Consider the following 17861-nt stretch of genomic DNA (forward strand, 5'->3'; position numbering starts at 1 on the left):
CATTTTCCAGCAGTCAATGGTTGTCAATGTATGTAGCCTACTTGATTAACTATTTAGTCTATATGTAATGTCAATTATAAGTCAGTGCTGATAAAATAAATCATTAACAGCCTTAAAAAAAAAAAAGGGGGCAACTCAAATAATGTTTTTGCAACAACAACAAAAATGTTAAATTTGTCATTTTTCAATGAGGCCATAAAATTAGAAAGCAGGAAATGTCCACTTGATATTCATGTACGAGTTCCTCTAATTTAATATAGCCTACAAATAAATCCATTCTTAAAAAAAAATAAAAATTGGAAATAGGCGGAAGGTGTGTTTTCGCACTTGAACGAAGTGTATTTCGCTTTTTTTTAAAATAAAATATATGTTTTAAAGATCGACAAAGGGGATCGCTGTCAGATGTTCGGAATGATCAACGCATCAACACCTAATTGGACAAAATAGCGACAGATGTCAGAAACCGACCAATCAGCTTCAACACCGATGAAGCATTGTCCAATGAGCTGCGGGCTGTCTTCTCATCGTCTTGTGAGAATGGGCGTTTGAGGGTGGGGTGACTCAGCCGGAAAACAGCAAAAAATTTTAACACCTTGTAACCCTGCGGATCGAAGTTCACTGGTGAGTCCCATTTTTTCTTCGCTGAACTATTACAGCGTGTCATTTGAATTGAACTGCACAATGTGGTATTTAGCTGCGAAAAAAGCGGAGCGTAATGAACGTACGTGTTGGTGGCTCGTACGGTGATGATGGTGAACCCAGGGTCAGAGCATATGTCGGCTGTCACTATTCTGACAATGTCGACGGGAGCGAAATTAGCTAACTGGAAACTTGGCGGTCAGCTGAACAACGTGTACCACCGGTACTTGTAAGTATCGTCAATTTTGGTAAAAACAGTCTTTTCATTTGGTTCTGGGACTGTTTCCCTGTGTATTAGCTTGCACTCACTCACGTGTATTGTTCTCCATTGAAACTGTCAATCCTTAGAGACGAAGCGGAATTAGCTGTATTTACTTGCAGCTGACTGCCCCGTTAGTGAGTGAAATCTCAGAAACTAGGCTGAGACTCTTGTACGAGCTGATTGTGAACAGTGGCGTGGACCAGGCACCAGGGGACAGAAGAGGAGGTGACCGGGGGGAACTCCTCGCTCTTTTTGTAGTGGATGCAAAATTGCCCTCTTTTAAAACAGGAAACTTCACTTGCGACTGTTATTATATGGAACCTATAAGGAATTGCATTAAGGATGCCATTTAAAGTTATATATCCACTTTTGAGTTCTGCATGATCTCCCTTCCCTAATTGGTTTCAGATTTTAGGTTCCCTCTTCTTACCCTGACTCCTTCTGGACACTTTTCTCTGCAAGTAAATGGCAAAAGTGTTATCCCGTCCAACTTGGACCTGGGCAAAGGGTGTCCTCCTTTTGGTTTTTGTTATTCTGTGTTTTTTTTTTTGGGTGGATCTGTTGGGTTGAGCTGCCACAGCCAACCCCCACCCAATCACCAACCCTTTGATTACCCAGACTAAAAGGAAAGCTGCATTTCCTGTCATGTAGTTTTATGTGCAGCAGCCCAGTAATTTGTAATAGCCTATGCCTAAAAGCATTATGTAAAGACTAAACTATCGTCATCATCCAGCTGTGCATTGCCAACATGGCACCCACCACCTTCACACAGCTAAAAAAGCAAGCTTATTAACAGTTAAGCTAGTCTGAGCATCTGTTTAAGCTAATCTTGCTTGCACGCTTCATTTCTAGAGTGATGCAGGCAAGATATTCACATGAACCCAACTTGAACACAACAAATTGCATAATTTAAAAATATACAAAAAACAAATCATCTGTCCCTGAAAGAAGCCTAACCTGGATCTTTTCTAAATCTCAACAGTCAGACCTTGTTCAAGCAGAAAGCCCTTAAATCATTCCAGACAGTCCAGTAAAACTAAATTCCTTTGACTTAATTACTGCTGAACCTCAGGGCAGCTTTATCCTGCAATGTACTGTATGTTCAAAATGTCTACGCACACGGGCCTCACTTTTCATAGTTGTACAATTCTGCGTCATTGTATAATGTGTTTTGTTCATTTTTTCTGAAACAACACTGCTGTGCTCAGCTCAAATATATGTTTAAAAAAATATTCTGAAGGAGATGTTTAAAGCTCTCATGCCTTTGAAATAACTTAAGATATGTTGGCCTATTTTGTTTTGTATCATTGCACATAAATGCTGCCTGTCTTTTTTGTTAAGAATGCAAAGACGGACCACCCCTCTACGGGTTTCTTTGTCTCTCTAGTTTTGGCATCATTTCTACCTATTTCATTCATATGCTTCTCTTAGTCTCATTTCTTTTCTTTTTTTTAAAGATCTATTTTTGGGCATTTTGTGTCTTTATTGGAGAGATAGGACAGTGGACAGAGTCAGAGAGCAGGGAACGACAGGCAGTAAAGGAGTCACAGGTCGGACCACAGCCTCCATACATGGGGCGCGCACTCTAACCACTGCACCACAAGCACCCCCTTAGTCTCATTTTTAATGTTGGCAGGACATGCATGCCTCACCTCTGTGATGAAACTTTGCAGCCTGTCAGACTGGAAAATGACATCTCTTTGGTACCCAGTCTAGCAGCAGCATAGAATGAGGAATGCAGCTGCTGCCCATATCTCTGGGTTTGTACAAAGTGTTAAAACTCTGCATGATACCTCGTTTAATTATCTTGTTTTAAGGTCTGGCTGAATTCAAGTTTCCTCCTTGAAAAAATGCTTGATTCTCAACATCATTTGTAGTAGGGTCTGGAAAACCCCACATGTAAACCACAAATCTTTAAGTATTTGAATGAAAAGATTCGGTTCACACTTGTGTTCACTCCTGGTTTCGACTCACGATACCAAGAGGCGCTAAATATACCGTACGGACATGGGTGAAAGGGGAATGATTTTGTGTTCTGCATCGCGTCTGAAGTAAATCCATCTTCATGTAGGACACATTTTTTGTAACATAAAATGTTTTCGTGATTGCATTTATAGCTAGAATCAAGATGTGACTAAGTGTTTGAGGGTCTGAAATTTCTGATTTGTACCTTTTAACTTTGAGCTTCACTCAGCCAACCCCCATGATTGTGTGAACAAGCACAGAGTTTCTCAAATTCCTACTGCCTCTGAAGTTTGACCATGATATACTTTGCCTGGAGATACAAAACAGTCCTCAGTGCTTGCAGTTGTTCGTGAGGAAACCAAAATGATGCAGTTGTCACTTTCCAGTCTGAAACTTCCTTTAGCATTGCTATTGTATAAATGTGGTGTTGCATGCATTTTATTCTAGGCAGAGACATGTGTGTGTCCACACTTTGGTCATTTAATAAGATTAGTGCTTGGTTATGCCTTGTGCTTGGGCTTTGCAGGATTTGTGTGAAGAAAACTTTTGACCCTGTTTAGAAGGGCATTCCTGATTATCTTTCCCTCCAGAGAAAAACACACGAAAGATTGATTTTTATACCACTGCCTTGGTTTATTTCTGGTATTATATTAAAACACCTAAAACATGAGCTTGATTAGCATGATTTTAGTCTGTCAGTGAATTATTGGGATCAAGTTTCAATCTGTGGCACATATATCCGCTTTACTCACATGTGAGTATGATAAGCTCCTGTGTGGTTGGTTTAAGGATAATAATTAAGATAATATTTTTCCAACACTTTAAAGTGAAAAACTGTTGGAATTTGAAACATGTTTGGCAGTTTCTCCAAAGCAAAAGCGTTCCAAGAAAGCCTACATTATTAAGTCAAAGAAAGCAACTTCATCTTTTGTTTTATGGAGAACCAGGTCCTGTTGATGAACCATGATGCTGCTGTCGTGGATAAAGTATTGACTGAAAATGGAGGAAATACTACTTTTCTTCCTTCACTTATACTCAAGTCCTCAAGTTGTTTGCAATAAAAAGCTTTGGCCTGATGGTGGCACCAGAGGAACAATTTTAAGTAGTGAAGTTGTGTGAGTATTTTATATCCTACTATATGCCCATTTTTCTTTAAAGCATTAATGGCATTTGCCCTCTTGACAGCAATAGTTGCTGATGATGCAGCTGGAAGTGGAGGTGTAATAGGCTCTGTGACGGTTTTCTACAAGATGGCACAACGGTAGGGCTTTGATGAAACGGAAAAAGTTGTGTTGCAAAACATTTGCCAAGTGACAAAACCAACAGGATGACTCTTTAGACCCATCTGTTAATTAATTTGTTGTTTTGTCCATAAAATAAAAGATGTCCTCAAATGTCTTGTACTTGACCCCAACAAGATGACTGACTGTCAGTAATAACCGATTATCAATATAGCTTGAAACTGATTTATTAATTAACAGCTGACCAGTCTATCAACTTATCGTTGCAGCACTAGTCTCATTATGACCAGGAAAAAATGTTTTCACACAAAATAAGTTAAGGCATCTCGAGCCGCATGTGATTTGACCTTTAACTGAAAGTGAATAGATGCATTGCTGTGAAGACTTCAAAACCTGTCCATTCTTTGAGTGTCAACAAAACAATATAACTCCTAGGTATGTCAATGTGGTACTGTCAAAAAAAAGAAAAAAACGTTTTTAAATAATGCAACACAATGATTAATAAAACAGTGTTGGGGGCGGGGGGGTAAACCAAGGCAGTAAAATAATAGTACAGTGTCATGGTAAATGCGGTATTATTGGCCTTAGACCTTTGCTGATAGGCCCTTTACATGACTTTGCATATTTTTGCATGAGACATCACAGCTATGGTGTATTTTCCTTGTGGTGTGATCCAGTGCTGTTTTAAAGCTGTGTCAGTTTTACTCATGCAGATTAGATACTGTACAGTAGCTTCTTCTTATTGATTACTAACCATGTCACTAAGGGATAGATTTGATATTAGGTGTGTGGTAAGTCATGGGACTTTCAGATACATTGTCATGTCACAATTTAACATGATTGCATTTGCACACATTTTCATTTTAATTAGGGATGCACTAATCTCACTTCATCAGAACCAACTAGAATTTTTGGTTGAACGTGTTCCGTTTATTAGCATGTTGCTTCAGGATGTGGTCTTTCATTGGCAGTGTTGCCACAGCGTCACCCATGGAAACACTAACTTTGAAACGATTGCAAGCAGCACTAGAACTTGTTGGTGTTGTAGGCATGGTGAAAACACCTTAGCTCCCTAAATGTTGCCAGTATAGCTTCCTCCATCTTCCCTCATCAGTGTTTCTCCTACCATTATATTAGGGGGGGCGGCCCAATTATCCCCAGTTCAGCTATTTCAGTACGTATTGGACCAATATCTGATATCAGTGTCAGATTGAAGCATCCCTTCCAGTACAGCTAAATTAAGTTTTGGTTGAAAAATGTGTCAACAAGCTTCAAATGAGCCATTTTAGTCAGGACTGACACATTGAGAACAGTTCCACAGTGCAACACAAAGCAAAGCTGTGGTTTATAGTCTAAAAACATCAGATGTGAATACGCATACAGAAGATTCCAAGAAACCACAGGACTGTATTGTTCATATTTCAAACACCAATGTGTATTGAATTAGGTCTTTGAATGAACAGATGATGTACAGACAACACCCAGACAGGATGTATAAGTAAAAAATAATAATAATAAAAAAAAGGAAAATAAAGATTAGTTCATCACTTGATTTGTTGGTGCACATAAACAAACCAGCAACCTATTTGATCATTTATAAATTATTTACAAAAAACTACATGGTCTAGATTCTCAGGTACAAGTGTGCTGGTTATAGTTATATATATATATATATATATATATATATATATATATATTACTTGTAATATATCTGAGTTTTCTACTGTTGCTCTGACAAAACAAAACATTTGAAGACTTTACCCTGGGCTTTGGAGAATGCTTATTGGCAATTTCCAAATCTTCATTACTGTTTTTTTAATCCAGCACAATAGTGAGAAGATGGATTAATAATAATAATTATTGTTAGTATGGTTATTAATTATTTATGATGATTATTGTATTATTATTTATTAATTACTATACTCTATCTTCTTGATTGACAGATTCATTTTTGTTCTCAGCAAATAGTGAAACAATGCCCATCACAAATTCCTATAACCAGTTAATAAACTTCTTTTGTCTCACAAACATGCATACCCAAAGACATTGAGTCATTGACCATATAAACTATTTACATTTTCAGTTTTTGCACCACAAATTGTGTTTAAAATTAAACACTCATTTAATACATAAACTACCTATAACTAATACATAGATCAATTAATTGACAAATGATTGCAGCCCTGAAACATTTTAAATGAGCATACAGCTGGAGCAGTCGACGAGATGTGTTTTTGTTGGGAAATTTAAATTGATAGTTAGTAAGCAAAATCATTTTTACGACACCATATTACCCAAACACATCCATCCATTAGGATCTGCCTGCTTCTTCTGTTTTTAGATTGTTTTTGTAGTGCCTATAAACGATCTAATAATCATTGAAACATTTGAAGGTGAAACTGGGTGGTTGCTGCATTTTCCTTTTTTTTTTTTTTTGATAAATGCCACACCGTCTACAAATACTTCTGTATTATCAGCGAGTATTGATAGATCTGGCCGGTGATGATAATGATGATTCCTTTTTAGCAAACAAGTGATCAATGTATTTTGTTGTACTGAAATAGCCCACCTTAAGGAACAGGCAGCCAGTCCCATCAGTCACGTGGTACAGGGTGCAGCGACGTCATTAGGGCAGAGATTTGTGAAGAATAAGCAGACAGAAGCAAAGAGCCCCGGAGGTGCGGCACTTTCTTACCACTTGCATCGTTCCTGTTGTTATTTTTTCTGCTGTTTTCCCGGCCAGACAGAGAACAGAGTATCTGTTCCACATTTTTAGAGACCCAAATGCCCGGTCCCACCCAAGCCCTTTCCCCAAATGGAGAGAATAACAACGACATCGTCCCGGACAACGGATCCAACATCATTCCTTACAGGAAAAATACAGTGCGGGGAGAGCGCGCATACAGGTAAAATCAGTGAAACGTCCTATTTGACTTTTATGATGTGAAATCATTTTTTAAAAAAAGGACAAGACACTCCTGCAACAACTCCGCATTCTGGCCTGGTCCTCCTCCACGTCGTGTGTTGGTTTTGCTTTGCACCCATCTGCTATTTTTTCTCCCCCCCCCCCCTGTTGTCTCTCCTGTCATCTTAGCTCTCTCTGAATGGCGTAAATCGCTCTCAAGATAGCATAAAACCCTTCTTCATCTTAATCTGGTTTATAAGCCTCGTCTTCGTAAAGGTTATTGCAGGCAGAAGTTGAATGTGAAATGGTTTCTGCGCAGTGGCTCAGGCAGATTTTTTTTTTTTTTTCTTTTGGAGGACTGGTTTGTTCAAATGACAGGAATACACCGACAGACGCCCCTGCGTGTTGGGGCTAAATCACTCCCAATCCTGACACCGAAAATCAAACTTTATGTGTATTTATACGACAGTATTACAGCTTGGAAAACCTTCACGAGTTGCTACATAAAACTGATCCCTCCTCCTCTCTTTGAATTGAGGCATCAGCCCAGCCCTGGTGTCGGCTGTGCTATCACTGCCCGGCTAACAAAGCATGCTAGCAGCAGCAACATTACATCCGCTTTGTTGACATGGGGATCGGCTGGCCCACTTTTCTTCCTCCCTGTCCTTGCCGGAGAATCAGTGAACCGAGGCTCTGCTCGTACAGTGCAGTGCTGTGATAGCCCAACTTTACTGCTGAAGGGTTATTACCCTGCGTAGACTGGTGTTAGCTAGACATGATGATGACGATTTGAAGCATGGTTTAAATGGCATATCAGGCGCTGCCACAAGCTACAAAAGAAGAAGGGTGTTTTAATAGAGCCTGTCAGTGAAGGAGGCAGACGTGGTTGTGCTACAGCCTTTATTTCTGTACAGGAACATTTCTGCATGTGAAATAAAGCAGAAGGCTTACTTTTGATGGTCATTTGATTATAACTTAGTAATACTATGTTGTTTTGTTCAGTGTCTTGCACATGTTTTGTGAAGTCTGACATCCAAACTGCACAATCTTCCATCCCAAAAAAATCTGATCAGAAGAGGGAAACTGCATACTTTATGATGTTATATGAGTAACTGGTTAGGTTTCAAATCTTGAACATACCCTTTTGCTTGCATTGCAGTTGAACATTGCAAACTTAAATGCTGTGTTAGTAAGACTTAACAGTCCACATTTCTGAGCATGATCAATGACATTGATGTTTTTGTGTTTGGTTGGAGTAGGTACAAGAAATGAGACACATTTCTGTTTACTATGGTTGAGACAATTGAGTAAGCTGTTACTCACATTGTTGTGGCCTAGCTGTGTGACTTCTTAATCCGTGGTTTAGGTATCAAAGTTTGAGTTCCCTGATTTAATTTTTGGTACATGGAAATTCTCACACCTAAGTAGGGCAAATTGGAGAGAACCCTGGGTGATGCAGGTGGAAATTGCAACATCCTTGCTCCATCCATCTTGACGTAAAAGTAAAATCTAATTATTGCATCCAAGGTACAAATTCAAAGAGGGCCTACGTGGTCGGCTGCAACCAATATATGAAAATGTTACCTTCTGTTTTTCCATAAGCAAAGGAGATGTGTGGTCTGATGTGTGACTCCGCTTCCGTTAGATTAAAAACGCGAGCAACACAACACGATTATCGACAAATCTTTTTTCATTCATGCACTTTTCGTCTAGTGCAGTGGTTCTCAACTCATCTAGCCTCAGGTCCCACCAGCAACACCCCCATGAGAAAACCGACCTAAATTTCTGACATTTTTAAACCGATCAGATTTTTTTGGGATGGAAAATTGTGCAGATTGGATCTCAGACTGTACGAAACATGTGCAAGACACTGAACGAAACAAACACGTTTATAGAGCGCTTCAAAGACTTCTTGACACTTTCGTGACCCACTGAAAACAGCTCCCCGACCCACTTTTGGGTGCCAACCCACTAGTTGAGTACCACAGGTCTAGTGTATTATTGTAGCATTAACATGTTTTTAAACTGTGTCACTGTGTACATATCTTTTGAAATACAAGAATTGGCTGATTCACCATGCTGCATGAACACAACATTAAAACCATTTTATTATTTTAATGCAAAAAAGACAAAAAGGACATTCTCTGGTTCCATAGAAAGTTCCATTTTAAATGTTTATTATTTAAAATAAATGTACTTAGATCCACACTTTCAAGTATAAATGCAGGACTTAATCTTGGAACATTTATGATTGTAAAGTGAATATATTTGGTTATTGGACTCTTGGTCATTAGACAGATGTCATATTGGGAACTAAGAAATCATGATGGCTGTTTTTAACCGTTTTCTGACATCACCTAATCCTTTATGACAGCGTCTGCATTGTACTCAGTGGGCACCTTAGATAACTGTCAATAGATGTTAGTACTGGCGACCTGCTTAGGTGGGAGTTGTTGTGTCATTAAGAGGCTTAGTTGACATTCATCTGTGTTCCTCTATTTGTGTCGGTCTGGCCACCTGAATAAATGTTAAAGATCATATCTTGATGTAAATCTTAATTCTGTGTTGCTGTTGGGCTTTCAGTGAAATCTGATGCATGATAACTGAATGTAGTATGAGCCGATTGGTTTGTTTTGAATAAAGATAAGTATATTGCAGTTAGTCCTGTTGTATTGTGTTTATCTTTACTGGTCAGTCTTAGAATGGATACAGAAACTCATCACTGTCTTCTATTGTGGTTAATGTCGTAGGTTGAAGGTACCAGGAAATGTTAGCCATATTTAAAAATTTTTTTTTTTTACATAATTAAATAAAACAATTTAAAGACCTGAAGGTTTCTTTGTGAAGGAGGAGCAAACCTGAGGATGAGCTTCAACAACGTCCTTCCAAATGCATTGCCCTTGTTATGATGTGCTGTCTTTCTTCTGTTGCAGTTGGGGGATGGCGGTCAACGTATATTCTACCTCAATAACCCAGGAGACTATGAGCAGGCATGACATCACTGCCTGGGTTAACGATATTCTCTGCCTAAACTACACGAAAGTGGAGCAGCTCTCCTCAGGTGAGAACAGAGTGAAAGAAATATGGCTCTTTATCACGTCCTCTTCCCTTCCCTTCCCTTCCCTTAGCTTGCACTTCATGGGGCAAAGAATGCTTGCTTCATAGATTACATCTTCACCAGTAGAGGATTCCAATACAATTTAATGTAAGCTGGCAGTTATAACAACCTGTGGCAACAAGCTCACCTCTCCCTGGCAGAGAGTTGTCTATAAATAAACTTGTAGCCTGCCATGTACTTCTGCTGTGACCAAGTAATCCAATTTCAGTCACTACAGAAACACACACAGCCCCCCTGCTTGTCTTAAGGTGTAATCTACTTCTTTGATTACTTCTTGTGTGCCCTCTATTTGTTGGTGACCGCTATCAGATACAAGTCACATAAACCCAAGTTGAGGTCCTGTCCTCTTTTTCAATTGGATTAAGGTCTAACAAGGCTTCAGTTAACGTTGGTAATGTTACTGAGAATGTGTTTAAAAGTTTCCTTCTTCAAGAAACAAGGTCAATAATGTGGATTTAAAAAAAACACATTTTTCTCTTGTTTGTGTTGGGCCTTGGTGGGTGTGATATATCCTTGACTGTATCTTGACAAAGTCTTCCATATTTTTTTGTATCATTTTAGAGCAAAGTCTTATGTACTAAATTAACATTTTGCCACATCTTTAGGCGCTGCATATTGCCAGTTCATGGATCTGCTCTTCCCTGGTTGCATCAGTCTTAAGAAGGTCAAATTTCAAGCTAAGCTGGAGCATGAGTACATTCATAATTTCAAACTGTTGCAGGCATCCTTCAAAAGGATGAATGTGGACAAGGTGAGTGTCTTAACCTTACATTAATCTTGATCAGCATATTAAGTTTTGTTATTTTGGTTCCACACTGTATGAGCTCTGCATGAACTGCTTGCATTTATGGTTTTTTTTTGTTCTCTTTTCTTCTCCTCTATTCAGATTATTCCTGTAGAGAAACTGGTTAAAGGCAGATTTCAGGACAATCTCGATTTCATCCAATGGTTTAAGAAGTTCTTTGATGCTAATTACGATGGTAAAGATTATGACCCAGTTGCAGCCAGACAGGGTCAGGATGCCATCCCCCCACCTGACCCTGGTGAGCAGATCTTCAACCTGCCAAAGAAGTCCCAGCATGCAGCTAGCTCCCCGACCGCAGGTAATCTTCTTCTGCCACAGTGATGTTGCTAGGTACGCGTCCTAGCAACATGATGAAAAAAGGAAGCAGTTTTTCTGCTATCAAAGTATATGAGAAATGTTTGCAGACATTTTTATCATGCCATCATTCATCCAACACATTTTTGTCTGCTGTAGGAGCATCAAGGTCGAGCTCAACAACTCCTAAGTCCTCAACACCAACATCCAGACCCTCGTCAGCCAAAAAGATCCCTGCAATAGCAACTCCTGCCAAAGGAGAGAAAGAACTGGACGCACAGGTCACACATCTAACAGAAGAGGTGGGTTTATGAACAGCTAAATTATTTTGGTTGTACGTCAGAAAAGCTAAGTTCCGACTTCATTTCGCTCACATTCTGCGGCCAGTTTTTTGCATCTCTCATTCTCATAATACCAAAGATTTGGTCTGCTTTTTTACACAACTCTTAACCATAACGAAGTCCAAGTACAACAGTATTCAGTAAACAAATGTGCTACAAATTTGCTTTGTTGAGGGGGTCAGTAATATGTAGTTTGGTCTTAAACTGATATGGTATGGTGCCCACATTAAAAGTATCTATAAGTCTATTATCCTGTCCTTTTCGTGTATGTGCTGCAGTTTTTTGTCTTTAAAGCACTCCACCAGACAATCAGCAGAACATCTGGTGCAAAGCTGGACAACAAGTTACATTTATTAACTAATTATTTCACTGTTTTGTGTTTTCTGTGGCTACTGTTCTTCCAAATGTGGAATTTAAACAATGAAATAAATGGAATGAAAATTAGAAGACCGCTTATTTTTGCCTATTTAGCTATTTAATCTACTGAATTAAGAATTTGTAGCAAGACTAGAAACTGAGTTCAATACTTATTGAACTAAGTATGTGCAACGTGCAGCTCAGAAAAACCTTGGGCCATTGTATACATAATAAGTATTGACTTTAAACATGTGAGAGAGCGAGGCTGTAACTGGCAGATGTATTGACAAATGATTAATAGATCAATAGATTATATAAACAACGATAAGAAAAACTGAGTTACAATCCATAGACAAAACCAATAAAGCAGCTTACTCTGGACCCTTGTCACACGGGATTGGTGCAATTTATTCAACATGTTTAGTATTAAAGTTGCTGTAATTTTAACTTTATGTAAATGATATCGCAGATGACGTGACTTTTTGTGATGTGACCTACAGAAAATGATCAGCCTAATCTGAAGTACTATCTGTACTTTGTTTGGTTCTTAGTTTTCCAGCCTTTAACCTCACTTTTTTTTCAACTCTCATTGTTCTCATGGTGTTGATTTTTGGGGTGTTGAAACTCTTACCAGCTTCACAATATTTGCACAGCAGCAAAAGCCTAACAGTGTTGTAAACATAATACTTCTTCTCCACTGAATCTACAGCATCAATTCACTTGGTTTTCTTGAAATTGTTGCCTTCGGCCATTAGTTATGGATTGCACCTGTTGTTTATTGCTAGCTTAGCTAAGGTTCTAAACAGCTGAGCAGAAGAGGGGGAAAATAAAACATTAGGGACCACTGATTAGCTGAGTAAAGATCACTTACTTGGACGTACATTCTCCAGGTGAACACAAACAAAATGATGTTTCATCTTAAGTGCTGTATGTGTAGGTACGCAACTGTTGGTTGGCAAGGTCACTCTATCATCCTAAAATTGATGTGTTAGCAACTTGTTTCTCCAGACAACAGCTGAAGGAAAACAGTCAGTTAATGCAGTAAACATTGAATGAGCTTTATTTCTGCTTAAAATTGATTTATCTAAGTCTTCAACAGTTTCTGATAATGAAGCTCACATCTGTTTAATATGAAGCAGTGTGTGCGTGACTCATTTGGTTGTTGATCTTGTGACTGCATATCCGTTGCTTTTTTGTCTGTTACCAAAGTCCACATTGTTATATCTGTTTCATATCTATCAGGGATGTGATTTATTTGGATTTATACAGATTTCCGTATTTCTGAATCTGAATCTGAATAGTTGACCCACAAGACTGAAATTATCCATGAGGATGTTAGTTGGTGTTGAACTGGAAAACGACAACTGATTTTAACAGGACAGTGGTGAGCCATCTTGGCTACATGTCTTAACTTGCTTCAAGTACTCCAAAGTAAAGTAACAAGTGTCGGTTGACCTACAACTTATGACACATGTGTTGAAGGGTAAAAATATGAAGACATTTTAATGGGCACGGTTTCTTTGTATGTTCTGTGACAAAGGTGGCTATGACATTTTCAAGGTCTTCCCTCCTGTTATTATTTCTCTCTAATAAACTACAGAATCAGATACATCTAAGTTAGGAAACTGTCAGTAATGTTGACAGGTTTTCAATGAAGTGACTCCCCTGGATCCACGTGTGGTTTTTTGAGTGGGACCCTGGGAAATTGATTGGGTCCCAAATACAAGTTTTGTTTCTTGAGAAATTCTATTGTCAAAGTCATGTTTTATGTTGGTATGGTGGCTCAACTAGCATGTTGTGTTACTTTGCACACAGGATCGTGTCTGTGCTCTGACAGAGAGGTTTCTTTTGCTGATTACTGTGATGTTAACACAAGTTCAGGGCTTCACCCTGGTCATGGTGAGGCCGTAAGCAGAATTTGTGTAGTTATGCTAATCAAAACAAACAAAACCAGCATGGTAACATTACTGAATGACTTTTCAGCACAGGGTGTGGGAGAGCAGACTGTGTGCACTTACTCATGGGTAGGTCATCTCTACAAAAGAAAAATCAAGAATATAAAGGAAAAAACTAGAAAACATGAGACCCCCTCGTCTGTCTCTCAATTTGTCATTTTCATGCCATATAGTATGATTTAAAGAAATACAGAGCAGTGTGCATTCAAGCAGCTGAGCACAGCCGACACTACACGCACGCGCACGCACAGCACAGCTGAAATACATCATCATGGCAGCAACAGTTATAACCATGACAGTTTGCTCTTTAAAACCTGTACAGAATTATTTGGCTACAGGATATGCCTAAATAACGGTAGACTGAGTACTTAGTAAATGAGAAAACGCACAACTCAGTAAAGTCCTTGTAGCAGTGTGCATGCTCTCTCGCCCTTTCTCTCTCTCTCGTATATAGTTTGTTGTCAAATCATACTGTACAGATTTTTAAAAAACGAACTGTCGTGCGCTTTTTCGTAGTCAAAAGGCTTAAGAGGAGGTGATTCTGGTCATACCTGTTGCTGCTGTGACAGTGCTTCACTTCAGCACCAGGCGCTGTCTACTGTCTGCAGCGCTGCTCTGTTCTGTGGCGGGAGTGTTGGTCTCTGTCACTTATTATCACAGCGTTATTGTTAAGAAAATGATCAAATAAGTAAAAGTCCCATCTAAATAACCTTATGGGCCATATATCATTGCTGGCAGGCCAGTTTCTGACCCCTGATTCACAAACAAATGTGCTTAATATATAAATGAAAGAGGTGAGGGGTGGACATGCGATAATGCCGCTCACTGCGCTATTGAGCCACCTTGGATCACCGCGGTGAAAATTCCTTCAGCGCGACAGCCCTAATTGATATGTAAAGAAAGATAATCAGCTTTTCCAAAAAAAGATATTGGTATATTTGGTATTAATAAAAGTCTAGCTTCTGACAGTGCAAATAGCCAATCAGAGTTTAGGGGGTGGCATCTGGGTTGGCCAATCAGATTTCAAGGGGGGGTCCCATGCCACCCATCTGGACACGCCCCTGTGACTGTAGGTTCCATATTTGTGGAGTTAAAATGTTGATATGTGCTGTGCTCTATTCTGTGCTCTGTATATTTTCCTGCTTGTTTTTCCTTGGCTATCACATAGTTATAATCAAAACAACTGTATTTATAAAAATGGCTGAGCAATGCAAAAACGAGTCTCTATGGATGTTCTTCATGTAGGTCAGCACGTTAAAATTGGCACTGGAAGGCGTGGAGAAGGAGAGGGACTACTACTTCAGCAAGCTGCGAGAGGTGGAGCTGCTGTGCCAGGAACAGGGTGAAGAAAACGGCCCGTTTGTCGAGCGGCTAATGGAGGTCCTTTACGCCTCAGACGAACAGGTAGGTCTGTGACCTCTAGGCTGAGCTCAACAGGATGCCGTTCAGTTGGAGGTTGTTTGTCAGCCTTAGTTATGTTTTTGCAGCGGCTCGTTCACCAGTAAAATATGTGTGTACCCTTTTGTGGTTAAATCATGTGTAAACTAAACTGCTTAAAGAGATAAGAAGTCATTCTTTGTGTGTAATCAAGTGTGTTTGCCTTGGAGAATAATTCAGTAGCACTCTTTTAAACTGTCTGTGCTCGGTTTCAAGGAGGGAGCAGAGCTGGCTGAGGGTGACGGACAAGAAGTGGAACAGCAAGCTCAAGAGGAGGCAACAGATGATCAACAGGAGGAGCAGGATGAATACTGACTGCCATCATCATCACCCCTCACCACAGTTACCCCCTTCTTTTTAATATGTGAGAACTGTTCAACGGATTTTAATTTTTCCTCATTGTTCCTTTTTTTGTTCTCTTTGAGACTGAGCACATGAAGCAACCTCCTGAATGCAAGCACCATCACAGTTTTTATTTTTTTGTATCTCTCCACTGCTCACTGTTGATGTTTTTTTTGTGACTATTGGTGAACTGCTGTGGTGGGTTTGTGGAGATGACCTCCAATCTCAGACCATCACAGAAGTTTCCGAGGATTGTGTGGGTGGACAGTCTGTTCAAAATCTACAGTAGATGTGATGAAATGCTGAAGTTTAGACAGGTAACTGTTATCTGTCGGTGCAAGTGTTAACTTCCCAGCCTCTGTCCTTTTTTTTTTTTTTTTTTTTTTCATTTTATTTTGTTTTGTAATTTGCATTTAAAAAAAATATTAATCACCATAATGCAATAAGCAAAGCCCTGTAAGGGCTCGTAGTGGCTCTTATTTAACCTCCTTCCACAAGTTGCACTGACATTTGACTCTGTACTGGACAATCTGTCCATAGACTCACCATATTTATTATTATTATTGTTAAGCCTTAGAAATAGTGCAAGCTTCTGCATTGCATCCTCGTGAAGGAGGACAATACAGTCAATGACTTGTGAATGCAATGTAGTAAAATGCCAACTTATGACTGTTTGACAGCTATCCACACACAAATTTCAAGATTTCAGATAATCAGTGTGTCCAATGTGTTCTTCACACCATACAATGTGGTATGATAGTTTACTTTTTATATCATAAACATAGGGCAGGAAGAAACACTATTGTGGACTCGTCTTATAATGGTGCAACATTTTATATTTTAACCTTAGCTGGAACTTGTGGTCTGTTCAGATTTCAGCTGTTTGTTTCGGAGTATTTCTTTTTTAAACCCCAGGTCTCTGGGTGTTGGTTCACTGAGTCATTTGCCATGCTATATTCCAGTAAGTACATTGTATACCCTTTCTTAATATTGCATTTACTAATATTGAACTGGGCAGTGCACCATAATGCTTTAGTCATATATAATTGTGTAAAGGAAAAGGAATGTAAACATGTTCTGTCAATAATTAATGAATGGTAAATGTTTTTTTTTTCATGTCCCACTCATTATGCATTCCCCCCAAAAAACGTGTTGCATGTATGCATTTTATTTGTGAATAACTTGACCTGCTTTTTACATATTTAATAAAAAAAAAAACAAGTATGTTAAGTGAGCTTTTTGTATGTTTAACCTGCTATTTGAAAGTTGTGGAGATTCGGATGGATTTGCTGTAATAAAAATTACATTTTAAGTTCACAGGGGTGTTGTGATGTCACAAACACAATGGTATATGGAATGGACTTAAAATTGGAAGAACTTAATTAAGTAAGTTACATGTAGAGTTATTTTTTTTTATTAGATTGCACTTTGAAATTAGTTTTCTGCTTAGTATGCTTTCTATAAACACACTGGACAAATTGAATTCATATAAATACCTGGGCAAAATAAGCAATACCACAATTTTGTTTTTTTGTTCAAGTAAAGACACAAAACTGACATTGACAAAAATTAACGTTAATTTAAAGTTCCCTGTATTCAGCGTTATTTAACTTGATCATTATTTTTAGAATATGCAAACGATTAATCTGATAAGTAATGTAATGACTAGTGGAACTCCTGCTGCATTTTCTCAAGTAGTGCACTCTAGTGGAAGTTTGTGGAACTTCTTGAGTATTTTACTTTAACACTGTACTCCTCCACATCTCAATGGAAACTATAATGCCACGGTTGAAAAGTATAGTTTATGTTTACTCCTAATACCCAAAGTAAAAGTACTTGTGCAGATTTGCAAACTTAAAATTAGTATTTGTCATATTTGTGGAAATGTGATTATAAGTGTGTACATCAATTTAGTGAGGCAGCTGGTAGGTCAGGTTTAACCACTTCCTCAAAAGCTAAATGGCTTAACCCTTAAAATGTGGCATAATGTATCTGCTGATATATATTTTATTTACTTATCTATTTGTTAGGGACAGTGCATATTAATGAACAGCTGTATAAATGCCAGATTACAGCAGAAGTGCTAGTTTCCATCTGTTGTCTCTAGGCAGGTAAGAGAAAGACAAATTACAAATAAAATACAAATACTAATGTTTAGTCTGACTGCAAAGTAGCTGGTTGCTAAAAATGTCAAAAATAA

At 38.7% G+C, this 17861-nt stretch overlaps 1 protein-coding gene across 3 annotated transcripts; it reads left to right on the forward strand.

Moving 5' to 3' along the window:
• Positions 1 to 519: 519 nt before the first annotated feature.
• mapre2 (microtubule-associated protein, RP/EB family, member 2) lies at positions 520 to 16978 on the forward strand. 3 transcript variants are annotated; one of them, XM_020652214.3, is made up of 7 exons: positions 520 to 621; positions 9946 to 10073; positions 10736 to 10881; positions 11017 to 11233; positions 11389 to 11531; positions 15128 to 15286; positions 15536 to 16978. In XM_020652214.3, exons 2-7 carry the CDS (start codon positions 9953 to 9955, stop codon positions 15632 to 15634), a joined length of 885 nt encoding a protein of 294 aa, XP_020507870.1. In that variant the 5' UTR covers positions 520 to 621; positions 9946 to 9952; the 3' UTR covers positions 15635 to 16978. The 3 variants fall into 3 exon arrangements, with proteins under 3 accessions (XP_020507870.1, XP_020507869.2, XP_020507868.1); XM_020652213.3 differs by lacking the exon at positions 520 to 621 and adding an exon at positions 661 to 868; XM_020652212.3 differs by lacking the exon at positions 520 to 621 and adding an exon at positions 6726 to 7013.
• Positions 16979 to 17861: the final 883 nt, after the last annotated feature.

The sequence above is a fragment of the Labrus bergylta genome, chromosome 4 (genome assembly GCF_963930695.1).
Source record: "Labrus bergylta chromosome 4, fLabBer1.1, whole genome shotgun sequence".
Taxonomy (NCBI): domain Eukaryota; kingdom Metazoa; phylum Chordata; class Actinopteri; order Labriformes; family Labridae; genus Labrus; species Labrus bergylta.

What these genes read in the sequence shown, in the direction of transcription:
- mapre2 (XM_020652213.3), top strand. Translation starts at nt 747, where the DNA reads ATGATGGTGAACCCAGGGTCAGAGCATATGTCGGCTGTCACTATTCTG. An exon ending in AAAGGATGAATGTGGACAAG is followed by an intron (nt 10,882 to 11,016) that starts GTGAGTGTCTTA and finishes TCCTCTATTCAG; the next exon opens with ATTATTCCTGTAGAGAAACT. An exon ending in TCACACATCTAACAGAAGAG is followed by an intron (nt 11,532 to 15,127) that starts GTGGGTTTATGA and finishes TTCTTCATGTAG; the next exon opens with GTCAGCACGTTAAAATTGGC.